This window comes from Mauremys mutica, chromosome 2 (genome assembly GCF_020497125.1).
Source record: "Mauremys mutica isolate MM-2020 ecotype Southern chromosome 2, ASM2049712v1, whole genome shotgun sequence".
Classification (NCBI taxonomy): domain Eukaryota; kingdom Metazoa; phylum Chordata; order Testudines; family Geoemydidae; genus Mauremys; species Mauremys mutica.
In genome coordinates this window covers 87,233,735-87,253,027 of record NC_059073.1, presented here as the reverse complement: position 1 = coordinate 87,253,027, position 19,293 = coordinate 87,233,735, and the positions used below count along the sequence as shown (strand labels likewise).

Genomic DNA, 19,293 nt, shown 5'->3' with positions numbered 1-19,293 from the left:
AGGAGTAGGGCTTGAAAAAGCCACCAGGGCTTTGAATCTCTTGGGAGAAGTAGCAGCTAACTTAAGCAGGATGACATTTTTAGGACACATTAAGCCTCCTTTCCAGGCAACTGCTCTTACTTAGGCAACAAATTGAGACAAATAAGGTTCCATTCCTGGAGATCCTATATGTCCCTAAAGGGAAGGGGCGAGATATGCCCCAGCTGTGAGAGCCTTCATTTTTTAGTGATTGTATCCTAATTTTATTTTAACTTAGTACTTTCTTTAATAATTAAGGGCCACTTTGTATTGAAGTGAATGGCATGCTACACATTTACATGTCTGAATATCTTCCCTGTGGGTATTTCTGGGTTGGCATTGAGAGAGAAAAATTAAAGGAGCTCTGACTACCGGTGCATGAAAGAGATTTGTAAACCTGCAGCAGTTATTGAACTGTCAGGGTGATCTTTCTAACAACTGGCCCTCTGCTAATGAAGATACTGCCTTAATGTTAGGACCAAATTCAGCACTCATGCAAATTTAGCTCCAATTAAGTTCAAAGGGAAATATGTGTGTAAGCATCCAAGGGCAGAAATTGGCCCTGAAAACTGTATTGATTTCAGATAAAAATAGTAGCAGTTAGATGGTATGCAGTTTTATGGGAGTCTGTAAAACAACTCTATCTGTTTGTGAAATTGTCAGGATGTAATTTAGGGCATTCTTAAATTTGAGATTAATTCATGATCATTTAATGATTAAGCATTGATATATTTAGGGAGGTTTGACTTTATTTTTGTGGTACACTTATAGAATTAACCTGAACAAATCCATCCAATTTGAAGATGGTTCTTCAAATTTTCATTTAAGGCCTAACATTCAGGTGCTGCTAATGTCTAATTTTTGTATTAAACAATGCAGAGGGGTTGTGGTAATGGTCATGAGGGAAGAGGTTTTTAATGGAGCTTTTTAATTAGTTGTGTTCATTCTCTTCCTTCCTGATGGATCAGACTACATCAGAAATTATTGATCTTGGATGCTTATGAGTATCCATTGTCTAATAGCAGGAAGCTAAGAGGGGACTCTGAGGGAATTATTCATCCAAATGGATGCAAAAAAATCAATTATCAATTGTTATTTATAACCCATTTGTACATTTTTGTAGGCGCTTAATCTTACTTGCAATGTCTGGGGAGATCCTGTCCCAGAGGTCACGTGGCTGAAGAATGAGAAACCGTTGACAGCAGATGCCCACTGCATCCTGAAATATGAATCTGGAAAAAGCGCCAGCTTCACTATGACTGGGGTCAACACAATCGACTCTGGGAGATACGGCATTTTGGTGAAAAACAAATACGGCACAGAAATAAGTGATTTCACTGTAAGTGTGTTCATACCTGAGGGAGAAGATGAAGTATCTCAGCCTGCATCCAGTAAAGGAGATAAAAAGAAAGTGTGAATTTGAGACTAGGAAACAGAAGTACGGGGGAGAGATTGAATATACTGGCATAATTCATGTGTGTAAATTGTTTTATGCATAGCAAATAGCCTTGGATCCTTCCACTCACTTCACTTGTGTCTTTATTACACTTATTTACACTAAGCAAAATAGTGCCTTTACTAATGCATATTTAAACACTAGTCTCTTATAGCTAACCAAACAAAGCCTGACCCTGAATGCAGCATCAGGGCCAAGATTTGACCCTCTTCCTCCATACAACACAAACAAGAAGAGTGAGGGAGAGTTTCAAGGGAGGCAGTTAATGAGGTGGCTGAAAGGATTAAGAATGATCAAGGCTTAAAGGAGATGTTTTTTCTGAGCAACAATTTAGATTTGGTCAGACTTTGGTGAAGTAGTGTATATGGAGTGTACTATAGCTATTAGAAACAGAGGTCCTGATTCTCATTTACACTAAGGCCCTTTTACACGGTTTTGGCAGTATAAAGAAAGGTGCCTTAAAATGGGAGTAAATGTAATTTATAACCACTTTAAGGCTTGTTTATACTGTCTGAGTAGTGTAAAGGGGCTGTAGTATAAATGAGAATGAGCCCCAGGATGCTAAAACAACAAATATGTCGTATGTGTTGCTATAATATTAATGTGCGCTCATGTCAACAACAGTGTATGATTCCTCCTCAATGGTTACAAATAAACGGAACACATTTCTTTCATCTCTACTTCCACCTTGTTTCACTGTCTTGTTTTGTTGGTCACTGGTCTGGTAGTTGTTCACCGCACCTTCCAGCTAACAACTTCTTCACCATTGCAACAGTCACATGGCCTTTTTGACTGTGGTAATCTTCACTTTGGTCTTTACTATAAAACACAGAGTGAAATCACTGAAACCTCCACATGTTTCAATTCTGATCTTCACCAACTTCAGACTAGGGTGACCAGACAGCAAGTGTGAAAAATTGGGACGGGGGTGGGGGGTAATAGCAGCCTATATAAGAAAAATACCCCAAAATCGGGACATCTGGTCACCCTACTTCAGACCCTAGTTCAACAAGGCACGTAAGCACATTCACAAGTTAAAGCACATGAGTAGTTCCATTGACTTTGACAGTCCTACTCATGTACTTAAAGTTAAGCATGTGCTTAAGTATTTTGCTTAATTGAGGCCATAGAAAATCCCTTTCTTAAAGTTCAGCATATTAACATCTGTTATTGGACATTAACACCACAGAAAACTAGCAACAAGTATTAGAAGTAATGTAAGCTGATAAATTGTACATTTAATATTGTCTTTTTATACATTTATTTCCAAGGGATATAAGCTGTGGTGACTGAAATTTTTCTCAGTTACATCATGTAGAGTAGAAGCAGCATCATTTGGTGAACTAAGCATGGTGATAGGACCCAGAAACTCCTAAATTCTTAATCTCAGTTCTACCATTGATTCATTGGCCAGATTTAACCCTATTGTGCCTCCAATGAAGTGGACTTAACCAAGTCTCTTAAATTCTCTGTTTTGTTTTCCCCTATATAAAATTAGGACAGTATTATTTACTTAACCAACAGGGACATTATGACTATTAATAATTTTTGTTTGAAGATGAAATGTTATGTAAGTGCCAAGCCCTGTTGTTGCTGCAGAGAACTTAATGACTTCTGAAAAGAGGCCACTGGCAGATACACCCTATCAGGTACAGAGAGGCATAGCTTACATTACACTGTGACAGCAAGGCCTGCTCCATTTCAGGAGGGGATTCACCCATGGAGAAGGGCACATATTCTTTCCCTCACTGCCCTTCCTGGGGTTTGCCCTAGGAAAGATCAGCATAAGCTTCTGTTGGGGCCAGGACCAGAAGCTTGCCAGTGGACACTGCAGTGTGGGTGTGCCGGGTCACCTCAGCACATCACCCAGCTCCACTGAACCACACACTTAAACCCCCATTCCACCCATGTGAGATGCTCTGATGGTTCCTATGGGCCTCTGGTAGGAGGGAGGTTGCGGCCGTCTAGCTCCACAACAATCTTCCTCCAGCAGTCTTTCTGCTCCCAAGAACTTTGTACCCTGTCTTTTGCTGGCCATTGTGGGTGAAAACCAGGAATGAATTGGTAATGTATTCATTGAAATTTATTGTTACCTACAGCTTTTCCTTATAATAAAGTAGAGAAAGAGTAGAAGCTGTAGAATATGAAGCTCCAATAAAGTCAGTTCACTTCTTAAAATTCAGCTAGTTACACTGAATGCCTCAGTCTTCACAGACATGAGCAATAACAGATTAACTCTACGTTTCTTAATTCATAGTCTCTGTAGTTTTTTCCCCATTGTTCTTATGAAGGTTACAAAGTAGGTATTCATCAAATCCTAGAAAAACTATTTTTCAGCTGAAAGCTTTATATAACTACTAATCCAAATCTTTGATCCTTTGCAACAACTGCCTTCTGTGGTGGCAGTGGTAATACCGTACATTAGTCAGTGATTTACAAAAGTGCCTTTGCTCATTATTAAATGAGCTGGAACAATGGAATTCATATGTATTTCCAGTATCTTAAGTCATTATCAACTCAGTCTCTAATTTGAGAGCAAACTTATCTTAATATCATGTGGAATACGCCACGTTATGTATTTTTTTTCAGAATAGATCTCACAGCAGCATGATTTGTCACATCAAAATCTGTAGAACTAACATATTTACAGCATTTTATTTAAGCATGATATGTGCTCACCTTTTCACACACTTTTATCTCCTATAACATCTCAACTATTGTGAACCCACAAATCCTGCAGTTTCCCTTGCTGTAGTAATGGCAGCTCTGTGAGGATCAAATAGGTAAGTGCTGATGGTAATTAAATCCTTGCCATTTGTGGTTTAGTGTGTAGCCCTTGTTCATGTGAGGAGTCCATTGGATGCAGGATTGACCTCTAAAGTCTAGTGTATGAAAGAGTAACAGTGTAATTTTGATACTTTTAGAAAAAGAAATCTCAAATTTTAAAGCTAAGAACACTATAAAACATTCAGCATGAAACACAAAACCATGCAACATTTGCCCAGTATGAGTTTTTTTGTTATAAATCTGAAGCTGACCTCAGGTTCTCTCCAAAAGATTCATGACCTTGACAGACATTTTGAATTAACCTAGGCTGACTTCTGTTTGAAATCCTGCAGAACTTGCAGTTTCTAATAGATTGCTAAGAAATCAGCATAAAAGTGACACTCAAGGGGCACAAATCCCCTGTATATCAAAACTGAAGAGAAGGGATTGTGCAAACCTTTGTGAACTGAAATTACTAAATTCTGTATGGCTCAGATAACAGGACAAATTTTAATGCATTTATCAATATTGATGTAGGTCATTTTTGCACTAGATTAGTAACATTTTGACTAATTTCTATGAAAGGTTGAAGATTTTGAATTTATCCATCCAAAGCAAAATCTGTCTGTTTATGCAGTAACTGACTTCAATTGCAACACTTATATAAGTAAGGCAAGCAGGATTTGTCTGGTAGGTCTGGTCCACCAAAGAATTTAAGTATGTGCTTAACTTTAAGCACAAGTAATCCCCTGGTTTCAATGGAACAACTAACAAGCTTAAAGTTTAAGCAGATGCGTAAATGCTTTGGATGAAGGCTTAAAGAATTAAAAAGATCAACTGGAACTTTGTTTACACAGAATTTCTATATACTAAACTAAGTAAAAGTGCTCTTTACTTTTTATTTTCAAAATGAAAGCAGGGAAAGTAGCCTCATTGTTTAATATGCCATGAATAACCTTTTTAAATACAAATGTTGCCAATGAATTTGATACTTTCACGTAATATGACATGAAGCCAATTGAAAGCTGATAATTACATCATTCCATTTGGGCCCCAGAACTTACACTAGAATTATAATGCACAATTGACGAAACCTGCTTCAAGTTACACTTTTGCATCATCAGTGAAATCAATAGGATTTCAGAGGTGTAGCTGAGAGCATAGTTTGGCCATTTCTCATTGGAGTAGTAGATGAACTAATCTTTCTTATTTCTTGCAAGTACCATATATTTTTAATAGTTTAATTTTTCTTGCAGAATTTTGTTTTCTCTCCAAAAATCTGTCCCCATCATTCCTCCATATATTTGACAGAGCTACAGAGGAATATTCCCATTATGAATGGTGTAATGGAGAGCATTAATTAGATACACTGATCATCTACTAAATAAGGGCCAAAGTCTGTGCCTCTTCACTTCAACAGACATTGTGCATGTATATCTGGATGAAGAATTTAGGCTGATACCCATTTCTAAATATACTGATTATAGGGGTTCTATCACTGCTGTTTAAAAGGGAATTTCTGATGCGTCTGCATTTCTTGCTTGTGCATTCTTTGTTCTTGCTTTGGTATAGGTGATTGTGACTCCTGCGATGGCACAGATTGGCATGGTTATGCATGATGCTGATGTGCAGGGACCTAATCTAAATACAATGACTATAGCTAAAAGGAAAAAAGCAACTGCCACAAATAATTATCACAATGAAGGGGAGAAAGAAGGTAAGAGCTCCTTCATTTATACGGGTGCAGCTCCAAGAAGAAAAATAAGTCTGACATTGTGCTCTTAGAAGTCCATGCAGATCATTACTTCCTAGATGTGAGTTCTTAAACCACATATACATATAATAGGCAAGATTTTCAAAAGTGACAAGTGTTTAGCATGCCTAACTTGAGATGCCTGGTTTTCAGAGGGCTGGGTGCTCCACACTTTCAGAAAATCAGGCCCCTTTTGGTGTCTCAAGTTAAGCACCCAAAATGACGAGTCACTTTAGAAAATCTTGGCCAATTTTCTTCTGTGAGTAAATGTTTTCAGGTTCTGTCCCTTAGTATACAGACTCTTTAGGCATGGATCTGTTTACTTACATGTCCATAAAGGGACAAAGTTCACTTTAGGCTCTCTATATAAAATTACAACATGAGTTCTAGTGCAGAACCTCCTTAAATAGGTGTGGGAAGAGGGAAAGGAAGAGCAAAAGGTCATAAACAAAGTTAAAACAAATCAACACTCTACATGCCTTTGTGTTATGTCAAGCAGAGTAAATATGTGAGAATCTGTATTACTTCTCCTAAATCAGATTTTGTTAAGCCACATGTAGAAGAGATTATTGCTACAGAAGAGACACCTGATCCAAATGAAATCCTGATTGTGGAAGAGGGAGATGATCAAGATGGAAGCGGGCAAGCAGCAAAGGAGGGTGATGTGAAGTCAACAGTACCAGAAATAATTCTTCATCCCCCAGGAAGCTTGATTAGACAGGGAGAGAAATCAGTGGAAACAAACACTTGAATAAAACTATGATGTTACTGTATGTGTGTAACGATTTTATTATGAAATAGATATCGATCTTGTGTTGAACTTCCATGGGATTTAGCATCTCCATAATATGTTTATAGAAAGACCTCCTAATTCTGCTTATTACCCATGTAATGGCTTCACATGCAATGAGTTGTAGGTTTTTTTAGTGTACATTCACATCTTAATATCATTGATTAAATACATTGCAGTATTCTTTAGAATGTATCTGGCTGTCCAGTGATTCAGGCTTTGATAAAATGATTCTATGCAATAGCACAATCACAGGCATGTTAGAACACCTTATGATATATCCTGTCAAGAAGCATCATATTTACTACTCTGCAAAAGGCACACATTGTATAGAGCTATGTAGAAGGGTTAGACCAATGCATACTAATCATCATGCTTTACAGCATTACAATATTCATACATAAGTCAGTGATTCAAGTTTGTGCTAAGGATCTCAGATCTTTGGCTACTTAGCTATCTTTGCATAAAAATGGCAGAAGTTGAAAAGTGGATGCCTAGAGCAAGGTAAAAAGAACAATATTGCATTCAAAATGTCTTCTGTTGATTTGTAACACAAGCTTAATCATTTTTAACTTGTGTGTGTGTGTGTGTGTGTGTGGTTACTGGTATTTGGATAACTCATACCTTTTAATTTTGTACATTTCTATGGAATGTTTTTAATTGATTTTAAGACCCTCAAGGCCAAATTCTACTTGCTTTACCTAGGGGAGTCCTCTGGGTTTTCCTCTGCTAGTTCAGAGGATTATTATCCAATTAAAAGAATTAGGTTCATAACATATTTCCAGGGTATAAGTTCTATGACAAATTTTGGAATATGGCAAAACATAAATACCAGCCATTTTTAATGAAATTGTACAGAAATATATTCAAGAAAGAAAAGTTTAAAATGTTTAAATCATTTGCTGATACTTTGATGCTTCTTACTGAACAGGGATTCAATGGTCCCATGTAGCTCCCATTAAAAACAATGGTGAGTCCTAGTGACTTAAATGGTAGTTAAATTGGGCCCTGTTTTGGAGGCAATTTGAGTAAGTTTTCACTCAGGCAATGCTAACAACTTTCCTGTAAACAAGGTGGATGTCATCAGACAAACCAGAACTTGAACAACTTAGGATGACCCATACAGAGTGATTCATTCTGAGAGACAGCAAATTGCCAGTAGATGCTAAACAGGGGGCGGCTCTAGGTATTTTGCTGCCCCAAGCACGGCAGGCAGGCTGCCTTTGGCAGCTTGCCTGCGGTAGGTCCCCAGTCCCACGGATTCGGCGGCATGCCTGAGGGAGGTCCGCCGAAGTCGCGGGACCAGTGGACCTTCCGCAGGCATGCCACCGAAGGCAACCTGCCTGTCACCCTTGCGGCGACTGGCAGAGTGCCCCCCGTGGCTTGCTGCCCCAGGCACACGCTTGGCGTGCTGGTGCCTGGAGCCACCTCTGATGCTAAACAACACGCAGCAAAATATGGATTAAGCAATAAATACAGAAAACAAAACAAAACAACCCCTAAGAATGCATACATCTCAGACTGAGCTATTGCTAAGACTGTTCCCACCAGCCACAGTTACTGTTTGACACCTGGGGCCTGGTTCACTACTGTATTACTTTCTGTTTTACATCATTGTAACTCCATTCAAATCAATAGAAAACTGGAGTAGCACACAGGCAAATCAGGCTGACAAATCATATATGCTAGTGTACACTGGTTTGATACAGAAACACTGAAGGGAGTGGTTCTACACTATGACATTTTTTTAATGGCAACTCAAATGATACAAACATTGTTAGGCATGTATTGGCTTTTGACAGCAGCAGAAACATTGTGACTAGTCCAGAGGAGAAATAATGACTATATCATTGAGTGAGAGAGGAGCAGCTAGAGAAACTCTGCCCTTTCAAAATGTCACTGCTATGCAAAAATTGGCATTTGCTGCTTGTTTTGTATACTTCTTAACTCTTCTTTATTGTTGTGATTATTTGAAACTTGCATAATCTTATGAATCGGTCTTTAAAGCTCTTCAGAGCAGGGAACTTGTCTTTGCCTGTTTCAGAGTACCATGAATATCTATGGTGCTATATAAGTGATAAATATAACAATGATGCAGGTTTTTGCCATTCAGTTAGGGTGACCAGACAGCAAGTGTGAAAAATCAGGACGGAGGTGGGAGGTAATAAGCTTCTATATAAGAAAAAGCCTCAAATACTGGGACTGTCCCTATTAAATTGGGACATCTGGTCACCCTACATTCAGTGCCTGATCCAGCTCTTATTCAAGTCAGTAGGGGCCTTTCCATTGACTTGAATGTTCTTTGAAGGTTTGATTTGATGGCCATTCTCAAGTAGAGGAAGCCTCAAAGTTAGGCTATGGATATCAATGACAGAATTCTTTATTAACTTAAATGAAGCAGGATTGGGCCTGTAAGTTTTGGTTTAAAACAAAATAGATTGTTGCAGTTTTTATCAAAGCCCACGCTGAATAGAAAATGAGAGGGTTTTTTTGTTTTATCACTGAAAATACACCTCTACCTCGATATAACACTGTCCTCGAGAGCCAAAAAATCTTACCGCATTATAAGTGAAACCGCGTTATATTGAACTTGCTTTGATCCATCGGAGTGCGCAGCCCCGCCTCCCCAGACCACTGCTTTACCACGTTATATCCAAATTCGTGTTATATCAGGTCGTGTTATATCCAGGTAGAGGTGTACATCAGGATTTCTGTTTTGTTTTGTTTTGAATTCTTCTACAAAGCTCAGAACACGGACACAACCGTATTCTGTTAGGGCATACTTGCTAACCGGTCTAGTGTCATTATCAGAGGTAAGTGAAAGGCAAAAGGTAAACATACAGCAAAAATGGTGATAATTAAATAAAATCTTTAAAATTATTATTTAAATTACTAACTTAGTGTCATTCACATAGGCAAGAAAGTGCTTTTAAAAATAAATTATCTTTTTATCTTGTTTCTGTAAAACTGATTGCATGACCCTAAACTACTTACAATAAAACTGAAATAAAAGAACTGTTCAGTGTACTCAGTTTACCATGGTATTGAATACATACTTTTCTTGTGTTTTGAATCTTTAATGTGAGAGCTCATTATATGTTCCATTATCCATGATAAAGCATGGAATTTTGTTCTTTTGTCTTCAGTCCATTATATGATGACAGAAAGTGAAATATTTCTATATCCTGCAGTCAGACAGGTACAGACATTTGTGACTAGCGTTGCCACCTTTCTAATTGCTGGTAACCAGATCCCCGAGGTCCCGCTCCCTGCCCCACCCCTTCCCAAGGCCCCACCTCCTTCTCCCCTTCTTCCCCCCAAGGTCCTGCTCCTGTCGCTCGCTCCTCTCCCCCTTCCCTCGCTGGATCGTCTCCACCACCCTCTGTCCCCCCGCCATCCTGCTGGGATTCCTCTGCTTGGGGGATGTCACAGGAGCTGCTGCAGCCTGACAAGGAGCCTGCCTGTAGGTAGGAGTTGGCCCTGGCTGAACAGGGCCTGGCATGGATTAATTACCCGGCACCTACCCTCACCTCATGGTAACTGGACTTTTGGTGTCTGGTCAGTACATCTGACCGGAAACAGCCAGGTCCTCTTTTTTATCTGACTTTTTGGTTGAAAACTGGACACCTGGCAACCCTAAATGGCACCCAGACACAGAAGTAAAAAACCAAACTGTCTGGGTAAAACCTGGATGGGTGGCAACCCTATCTGTGACTGTATTTTGAAAACACATCCTGATCATTAAATGCTTTTGGATGCCTTTTATCATCTAAATAGCTCTTTTCTGCACACAGTGTTCTTCATATTCTAGTTTACAATCCTATCATAAACTCATCTCCTGATGATCTAACAACTGGATTCAACAACATAGGCACTGAGTAGTTCAGATACAAAAAGTGAGAATGTTGGACATCCGCGGTATACAATCACCTCCCAAAACTTTAAAGGGTACATTTTAAAGATCAGAAGAGTGGAGGCATGGAGAATTTTTCTTTTCTATGGTCCAGTCAGGAGGGTCTGGTCCTTTGTTTATATGCATACAAATAAATATTTATTTTTGTGGTGTTATTGTGGGAAGCCTAGACTGTAGAACTGGGTTTTGCATTTCACTCCAGTGATGACTCTATGGTTTTTGATTTTCTGATGTCTTGTGGGAATGAGTTCCAGATTTGTTGACCAGTCATCAAGAAAGCTCTGTCTATGGACTCTGACTGGTAAAACCTAATTTAATAATACAAAACGGCCTATTTTTTGTGCCAGCCAGCTGCAAATTGAGGCACAGTACTTAAACTAATTAGCATAAATCAGAGTTTCTCCCTGAACAACAGCTATAAACTGAATACACAAATGATATTCCATTTAAGCTACATTTCTATTTCCTTAGAATGGCTGGGGAAAAAACACAACCTCCACACAGATTTCCCTGTGGTGGAGAACTGAGGCAAAGTGATGTTTATGAATGTAGAAAGGAGCAAAAAGCAACAGAAAACATAAAGAGGAAAATGTTCAAGAAGAAACTGTTTGGTTCTGTTCAGGTTCTTACACAGCTGAAAAGAATTAAGAGAACAAGGAACGTAGGAGGCTCTTCAGAATAGAGAGACATAAAGGAGTGGAAGAGAGACATCAAAAGAAATACTTCCTTACAGTGACTTTTTCCTTCCATTATGTCTGTGTCTTGTCCCCTTTACATGTTCTTCCTCTTGCACCTTTCACATGCCGTTCTTTTCCCCCTAGTCCCTCTTGTCACTTAATCCTCTTGCCTTCTCCCTTTCCCTCCATCTCCTGTCTCCTCCACTGATTCCCCAGTATGTCTCCACTCACACAACTATTCCAACTGAGTGAAATTCATTTTAAAATCTCCATCTTTAAAGGTTTTTGCATTCAAAATCATCTTACAAAATCTATTCATAATAAAAGCAGAGTGGGAAAGAACCAGAACAAGGTTAAGATGAGAAAGGAGAAAGTGACAAGGGAGTGGAAAGTTTCAGCCTTTTTCCTGTTTTAAGCATACCAGCATTTGAAAATCCTGAGTGTGAGGGTCTTATTAAGACTTATGGTTTTCTCATTATTTTAAATATTTTATTGGGGAAAATACTGGGTGGTGAATTCAAGAAGAATGTTGACTCTCCTCTTACCAGGCGATCTGGAACACTGCCCTCCCCCCAGTGATTGTTCCATTGTGGATAAATATTTAAATAAGTCACTAGGCCAGTGAGAATCACTCTCTAGCTCAGTGGTTATGGTACCCACCTGAGAGATGGAGTACCCTGGGTCCAGTCCACCTGCTCCAATCATTCTTTATCCACAATGCAACAACTTCAATAGGGCAGATGGAGGGAGCCTCATATCAGCATATCCTATAGCCTCCCCCATCCAAATCCTTTCTTGCCCTCTAGCAGGGTTGGGGACTGGAACCTAGGTCTCCAATAGCCCAGGCGGGTGCACAGACCACTGGACCAACAGTTAAAGTAGGTACTACCTACCCTTTTTTGTGTGGTGTGAGGTAAGTTCCTAACTTATTCCCTCATGAAACATCTCTAGGAGCCTGTGCTGTCTGACTAGAGGCAGCAGGTTCCCATTCGTAGATTGCTAAACAGAACTAGGTGCTTCCCTGCAGCCTGGACTTAGGCACTTATCGCTGACAGAAGGATGGGGATTAGCACACATCCCTGTTGTTGGCATCTCACAATGGCTAGCTTAGGTGGCTCCTTGCCTAGGGTGCTGGCTTTTGTAGATGGCTGTCTGAGACCTATCTCTTCCCATCCACTGTATAGGGAGCCTAGGCGCCTAACTTAGCTTTGTGGATCGCAGTTTCCTGTGATTAACTAGACAACATGATGCTCAGCCTTGTAATGCCTAAGTCCCTTCACAGATCCCACCTACTGTTCTGAAATGGATTTCCCTATTATCAGGACCCTCTTTTCTGGAGCTGTTTGATAGCGTGTACAACACAGGTGCCAGGAAAAGGTTAATGAGCAGCTGTGGACTCAGCCCCACTCTGCTACACCTACTGTAGGGCTCAGGCTTGTGGGGAAGGGAGATAAGGGGGGAGGTGTGGATCACAGCTCAGCTAGGGACTGACTAGGAAGGAGAGCAGACCTTCAGCTCTCACTCTGTGGGAGAGGCCTAGCTGGGGCAGGAAATGGCATAAAAGAAGGCTGCCTGCCAGAGCCTCCCTCAGAGAAGATAGCTCTGATGTGGGACTATTGTCCTTTTGATTTGCTACTGATGACTTGCCTGTAGAGGCAGGCGGTATCCTGCCTGAAGTGGGCAACAGCCAAATAAAACATCTTTGGTTTCTTTAGGCCTGACTAAGGTTTTGGTAGTGGTTTGTTCAGAATGCCGGAGTGATCTGTGTCACAGACTGAAATGGAAGGGCTGAATTATCAGTTAAAGTGACACCACCTGCCAGTAAAGATTTTTCTGCCATCTGAGCAGTCAGTCAGCTGCTGGATTTGGTTTAATGTTATAATAAGCTCTATCTTCAGATTTCATTTTGAGAACATAAAGAAGAAGGGTTTATTTTTTGTAGCGGGGAAGAAGCAGTTAAACCTTTCTGGTGCCAGAAAGGAGATTCCTCTTAACTGGAAAAGCTCCTTCTGTTGTGTGCAGCAAAGATATCATGGATCGAGGAAGAAAATATTGTTATGGGGACAAACACTAACATGCTTATTTTGCCCTTATCCAAAGTTGAATTAAGACATCAAATAAGGAACATAACAAAGAGTAATGGAGGGGAAACCTGACTTAAGTTAGGATGAATGTATTTAACATCTTTAAATCTTAGTTCCCAGATACCATATGTTCAGGAAAGATATTATTAAAATATAGCTGGGTCTTAGCTGACATTCTGTTCAAATGAGTGCTTCTTTAGAAAACTGCAGCAGCTGAAACAGGCATATTTGTGTAGCAGTGAAGGAGTGAACATTAACCCTGCTAACTTGAGTGAGAATTGCAAGTGTGTATCTAGGGGGTAGAATCTGACCCATAAAGTTTTCCAGCATTGATTCAATTGCTGATGTGAAAAAGCAACATTATCAAGAAGAATTAGGCTTGAAATTTGATCTATAACTTTAAAATGTGTATATATTTGCATAGCCTATGCAATTCTGTGTATGTTTTCTAAATAAATACTATAAACAATCTACAATCAAAAATCAGTGTGTGTGCATGGTGAAGGGAACAGATTTCAGTTCTGTGTCCAAATTTTTTTTAAATAACAATGAGAAACACACAAGTCACGAATAATTAAAGTATGTTGACATATCTTTCCAGGCCATTTGTTGTAAGACATGCAGAAGTCAAACCAGAAGTCAAGTCTCTTAGCTGTGTGGGACTTCTGCATGTACAAAAGATATGCAAGAAGCCTATAAGCTGAGATTCAGAGAGCATTTGCCTCCCCACTGTAGTAAGGCTTTCCCTACCCATAGATCACTGTCCTAGCATATCATTTTCTAGCAGTGACTGCTGTCTTGTGTTGAATATTATGCAAAATACCCAATTTTGTGATGTCACACAAATGTAAATGTAAAAACCACAGGTAAATATCAAAATGGTCCTTCACCTAAATGGAATGAAATCCATTCTTTACAAAAATCTGATCATTTATTGGTTTAAAAAATCTACATTAAAATAAAGAGGCAGCAGGTCTAGTCTATAGAACATTGGAGACCTGGGCTGTATTTCCACTTCTGTCACTGACCTGCTGTGTCAACTTGAGTAAATAATTTCACCTCTCTCTGCCTGTTTCCCCTTTCATCTTTTGTATGTCTTGTCTAAACTGAAAGATATTTGGGGCAGGGACTGTCTCTTACTATATGTATGTACAGTGCCTAGCAAAACAGGGCTCTAGTCTCAGTTGGGCCTGTGGGCACTATCATAATACAAATAACTAACTAGCTTCACTGAATTCTAAACCAGTGGTGTGAAACATCCAGCTCACTTGAGGTATTTACCTGGTTTGCTTGACAAGTTCAGATTCTATAGAACCTAAGTTTTCATTAAAAAAAATCCAAGCCCCTCATGGCTGCAAAGATAACTTTCACAGTATGAATCAAGTGTAGACAGTCTGAACGAACAGCTCTGAGAAGTGTGAACTCTACTATTCCCTACTTTTCATCTCATTGGGTGTTAATAAAGCATAACAAATGATGACACTAAAAATGTAAGCATTAAAATATTTTATTGCCTGTAACAGATGGGGATGAGGAAATGGGTGGGAGTGAAATCTATGACATAGAAAAAGTGTGTCACACAGGAGTGTTGGTAAGAAAATGAACTTTATTTGCTGGGCATAGTATTGTCAACTGAGTCAAGGCTGCAAAAGATACAAGACAGTGGGGTCAGAATCCTCTGATTCCAGTGGCTACTTTTACAAATGGGAAGGGGATTAGGAGCTGCTGCGGGGAGGGAAACGCCAGGTGGAGAGAAGGCAAGAGAAAGAAAGAGAAAAATGGGGATGGAGAAGAATGAGAAACTTCGGGCAGAAACAGTGGTGGTGCTGAAGGAGAGCATATTTTCCCAGAATTACCAGGAAGGCAGCAAGGCCCATCACTAATGATATAACAACTAAAAGTTTAAATAATTACACAAAGGCCACAGCTAACAGCCTACCCATTGCCCTTGCGCAAACTCCCCACCACCAGTAAGAGAACTAATGTGGGAGCTAAAAACAAATACAACCCCTAGAATGGCTGTTACTACAAGCACAGAGGAGAGAGAGTCTCTCTGTCCGTCCCCGCCCCGCACACTCCCCCTGAGCTTTGGTACTTTGCAAAAGTACGGAAATGGACATAGACACATTTTTTGTCCAGAGAGCGGATCTGCAGCAGTCATGATAATGCAATGGAAACATACTTCTGCAGAGTAGCCAACAGACAGACACACACCCCGGGATAAGCAGCGATGCACTGGGAGACACACGCGTTAACAGCCGTAAGGCACGGAGACAGACACGACGCCAGTCAGCGGCGGCGGCGGCGGCGGCGCTGAACACACCGCGGCTTGCCCACACACAGCACATGGAGCCAGGAGGCCGAGGGCTGCAGGACGGCGCTGAGACACGCGCACACTCATGTTGCTCGCCCCTCCCCCCGGTGCTGCTGTCGCTAATTGGCCCGTGGCCCTGCCGCCTGCACGTCGCAGAGGCGGCAAAGCTCCAATCCGGCCGGGCGCGCGCCCCAGCTGAGAGCCGCAGAGCCGATTCGCCAGGGAGCGGGGTCACGTGGGGCGAGGCGGCGGCGGCTCAGCGGAGTGGAGCTGGCTGGGCTCGGGGACACGGAATCCCCCTTCCCCCGCTTCAGTGCGCACGCGCGCCTGCTTCACGGCTCCCGGGGCAACCGACGCTCCGCTCCGCTCGCCCCCAACCACTGCTCCTCGGCAGGAGGTAAGCGGAGGCCCGGGCTTTGCCCCGGCGCCCGGCGGGGGCTGGGGGTCCTCACGCCCGCAACCCCCAACGAGCCCGGGGGGGGGGAAGGGCTGGATGCGGCCAAACCTCCCGCCTCCGCGGTGCCCCGGGCAGCGCCTGCGGCTCCCGGCCTCTCCCTGGCCGCTGGGGGGACAGGACCGGCTGCCACCTCATCACGGTGCCGCCGCCGCCGCCCCGGGCGAGCCGCCGTGGCGGGAGTCAGAGCCGCCCGCGCGCGCTCCGCTGGGGCTGGGGGCGGGTCTGTCGGGGAGAGACCCCCCGGGAAGCCGAGGCCGGTGGAGCCGGAGCAGCAGGAGTGTGATAGGGGCCCCGCACCCCGGCTCTCCGGCGGAGGGACCTGGGGTGGGGTGCGGGGCGAGCCTCGGCGCCTGGCACGTATCCGCGTGAAGCGTGCTGGGAGCCCGGCCTAAACATGCCACATAACGGAACGAGGATTTGAAACATACTGACCCCAAACACCTGCCAGCCCCTGCCCTTTGCACCCGTGCGCCTCTTAGGCGGAAGTTGTTGAACTTGTTTAGCTGCGGGGCATTTTTGTCTTGGTTTTCCTGGTTATGTCTGTTGTGTAGCAGAGGGCGAAGTTCTGAATCAGTTGGCGTGCACTCGCCCTGCCTGCCTTTTGAGTTGCTGCCAGTGACCTGCTTTGTCTGAGTTGCTTTATGTAGACGTCTGCAGTTTTCATCTTAAGCAACCATGGAATACGCTTTGAAAGCCTTGATGGCTCTGAGCAGGGCTGGATGACGGGGTGTTTAAAACCCTGCACTTGGTACATCAGGGCATGATGGTAAAAATGCCCACATCTTGTCTATGCATCAGTTCCATAATGGCTATCACTAGTTAAGCTACACAGGAGTGATCTGTACATCTGATGATTTCTAAATACTCTTATAGGATTTAGTAGCCAGGGCTGGTCTGAGATGGTGTTTTGTCAATCACGGGAGAAAATGTTTTGAGTCATCCCCAAACATCACTATTTGTGCTCCTCTCCTCCCCCCCCCCCCACTGGAAAAAAAACTGATTTGGCAGAACCCTGAGCTATTAACTTGACACTGCTGTAAGTAGCCATGTCCCATGAAGATGTGTGTTGCCAAATTGGGATTCCTTCTGAGGAGAAGGAGGATTGCATACGATTCATATGTAATGGTAGGAAAATCCAAAGCATCAAAGTAGTTTCTTAACAATATGAAGATGCGCCCAGTGTCTTTTTGAGTGCTAACTAGTTAATGTTTGTGAAATGCATTCAGTGTGCAAAGTGGTGTCTACCTACTTATGGTGTTTTTTTCCTAATGAGTAGAGGTAATGTTCTGTCTCTCACTGGTCTCTGTACACCCTTGCATCTGAGATAAAGATACATTACACTTTTCAAAGATCCTCCAACAAAACCAGGGAAGACCAGATCTGATAAATCTGATTTTGAAGGTAAAAATAAGTAATGTAAAAAAAATCCTTAATGTTTTTACTGCTTTATACACCATAAAGGAGCAAAAAGAGCATAAACCCAATAAAAAATAAAGCACCTTGTTGGTCACCTTTAAATGGTGTCTAAAGCTTTTTGAGGGCTGTGTAAAGGTGGGGCAGTTTTAGTTTGCATTTAGAGAGGCTTGAGTTCTTGCCATTAAGCCAAAAGTTCTTGAACTGTGGTCTGTGGAGCACTTGCTTGTGGTTGATGGAGATGAGATTGGTTGCAGTGTTGCTGCTCCTTGTTTCTAACTTCTAAATAGCATGAAGACAGATGAAAATATTTGCCTGATGTTACATTTCCATGAAAACAATTTTTGTAATTGCTACAGGTATGTTATATGATTGTACCGACCACCTCCCTTTCTGTCTGCTAATGTGAATAGGAGAGGAGGTGGTCCATGAACACTCTGCTATAGTGTGGGTAACATTCTAAAAAGAATTTTAGAATCCCCTAAGCTAAACAAAGGAAAAGAGATGTCTATACATGAACATAATTACTGAGGCTGTCAGGTTGCTGCTTGAATTAATGACTACATCATCAGTGCATCTTCTTGGGTTTTACTTTCAGATACAGCAAAAATAAACCTAAAAGGAGTGGGAAGCAGCAGTAACAATAAATATAATTTTATCAGCTAGTATCTGAGTTCTTTGTTTAAATATATCAATATTTAAGGTTGATTCTTTGTTTTGTGAACTTTGCACCACATTTTTGAATATGGAACATTTGATTGTATGTCTAATTGTGTACACAATGCCCCCCCTTTTACATGCAAATCTTGTAATGCCGGTATATAGCAGGCATTTGTCTGCCACAGTATTCAAAACAGCCTATTTGTTTGTAAAATGGGTTTTTATGGCATACAGTGGGCATGCACACTTTGCTCATCTCTGAAATTTTGGCCTTGTGGATTTAAGAAATCTCCATTTAAAATGGGCAGTTATAACACTTAAAATGTAGATTATTTTTTAAAACATGGGTGTGATAAAGCAGAAGCAAATTTATTAACTCCAAAAGATAGATTTTAAGTGATTATAAGGGATAGCAAACAGATCAAAGCAGGTTACCTATCAAATAAACAAAAATGCAATCTAAGCTTAATATGCTAAGGAGATAGGGTGAGAATGCGCTACTCATATCTCAACTAATGATTTAAGCTGGCTGCAGAGATTCTTAAGGGGCCAGCTGCCCTTGCTTGCAGCTTAAAAACGCCAGGTATTCCTTTCACAGGCTAGAAATCTCTCTAGCCTGGGTCCAGCACTTGTTCCCAGTTCAGTCCTTGTTTCGTAGGTGTTTCCAAGAGTCTCCTTTGGGTGGGGAGTCAGTGAAGAACCATGATGATGTCATGTCCCTGCCTTAAATAGCTTTTGCATATTACTTGAAATTGCATACTTAGCAAAGGTTCCTTCACCGGCATCATGCTTGGCCACGATGCTCTTCTGCAACTGGCTGGACTGCTCCAGGGTTACAAACAGCTCCTGGCTCCCCGGCTCGCCCATCTCCCATTCTCCTCCTCCTTTTCCTCATCAAAGACCTCCTCCTTAGTGTTGCCTGCACTGGCTTGGGTTTCCGACTCCTCAGAGGTTTCCACGTTGCTCTTGGGGGTTGTGGTGTGGTCACCACT

At 41.7% G+C, this 19,293-nt stretch overlaps 2 protein-coding genes across 6 annotated transcripts in view; both read left to right on the top strand.

Annotated features, from left to right (window-relative positions):
* Positions 1-2,131, top strand: part of MYOM1 (myomesin 1) — a 157,122-nt gene extending 154,991 nt beyond the window's left edge. For all 3 annotated transcript variants that reach the window (XM_045004129.1, XM_045004130.1, XM_045004131.1), the window contains one exon: positions 1,142-2,131. In XM_045004129.1, the coding sequence (XP_044860064.1) occupies positions 1,142-1,435 (294 nt within the window). In that variant the 3' untranslated portion in view covers positions 1,436-2,131. The remainder of the gene's footprint in view (positions 1-1,141) is intronic.
* A 13,849-nt stretch (positions 2,132-15,980) lies between these two features.
* The window catches only part of LPIN2 (lipin 2), a 68,507-nt gene continuing 65,194 nt past the window's right edge, over positions 15,981-19,293 (top strand). The window contains exon 1 of one of the 3 annotated variants that reach the window (XM_045003686.1): positions 15,981-16,168. The gene's annotated coding sequence lies outside the window, so the exon portion shown is untranslated. The remainder of the gene's footprint in view (positions 16,169-19,293) is intronic. The other 2 variants (XM_045003685.1, XM_045003684.1) reach the window with 2 other exon arrangements.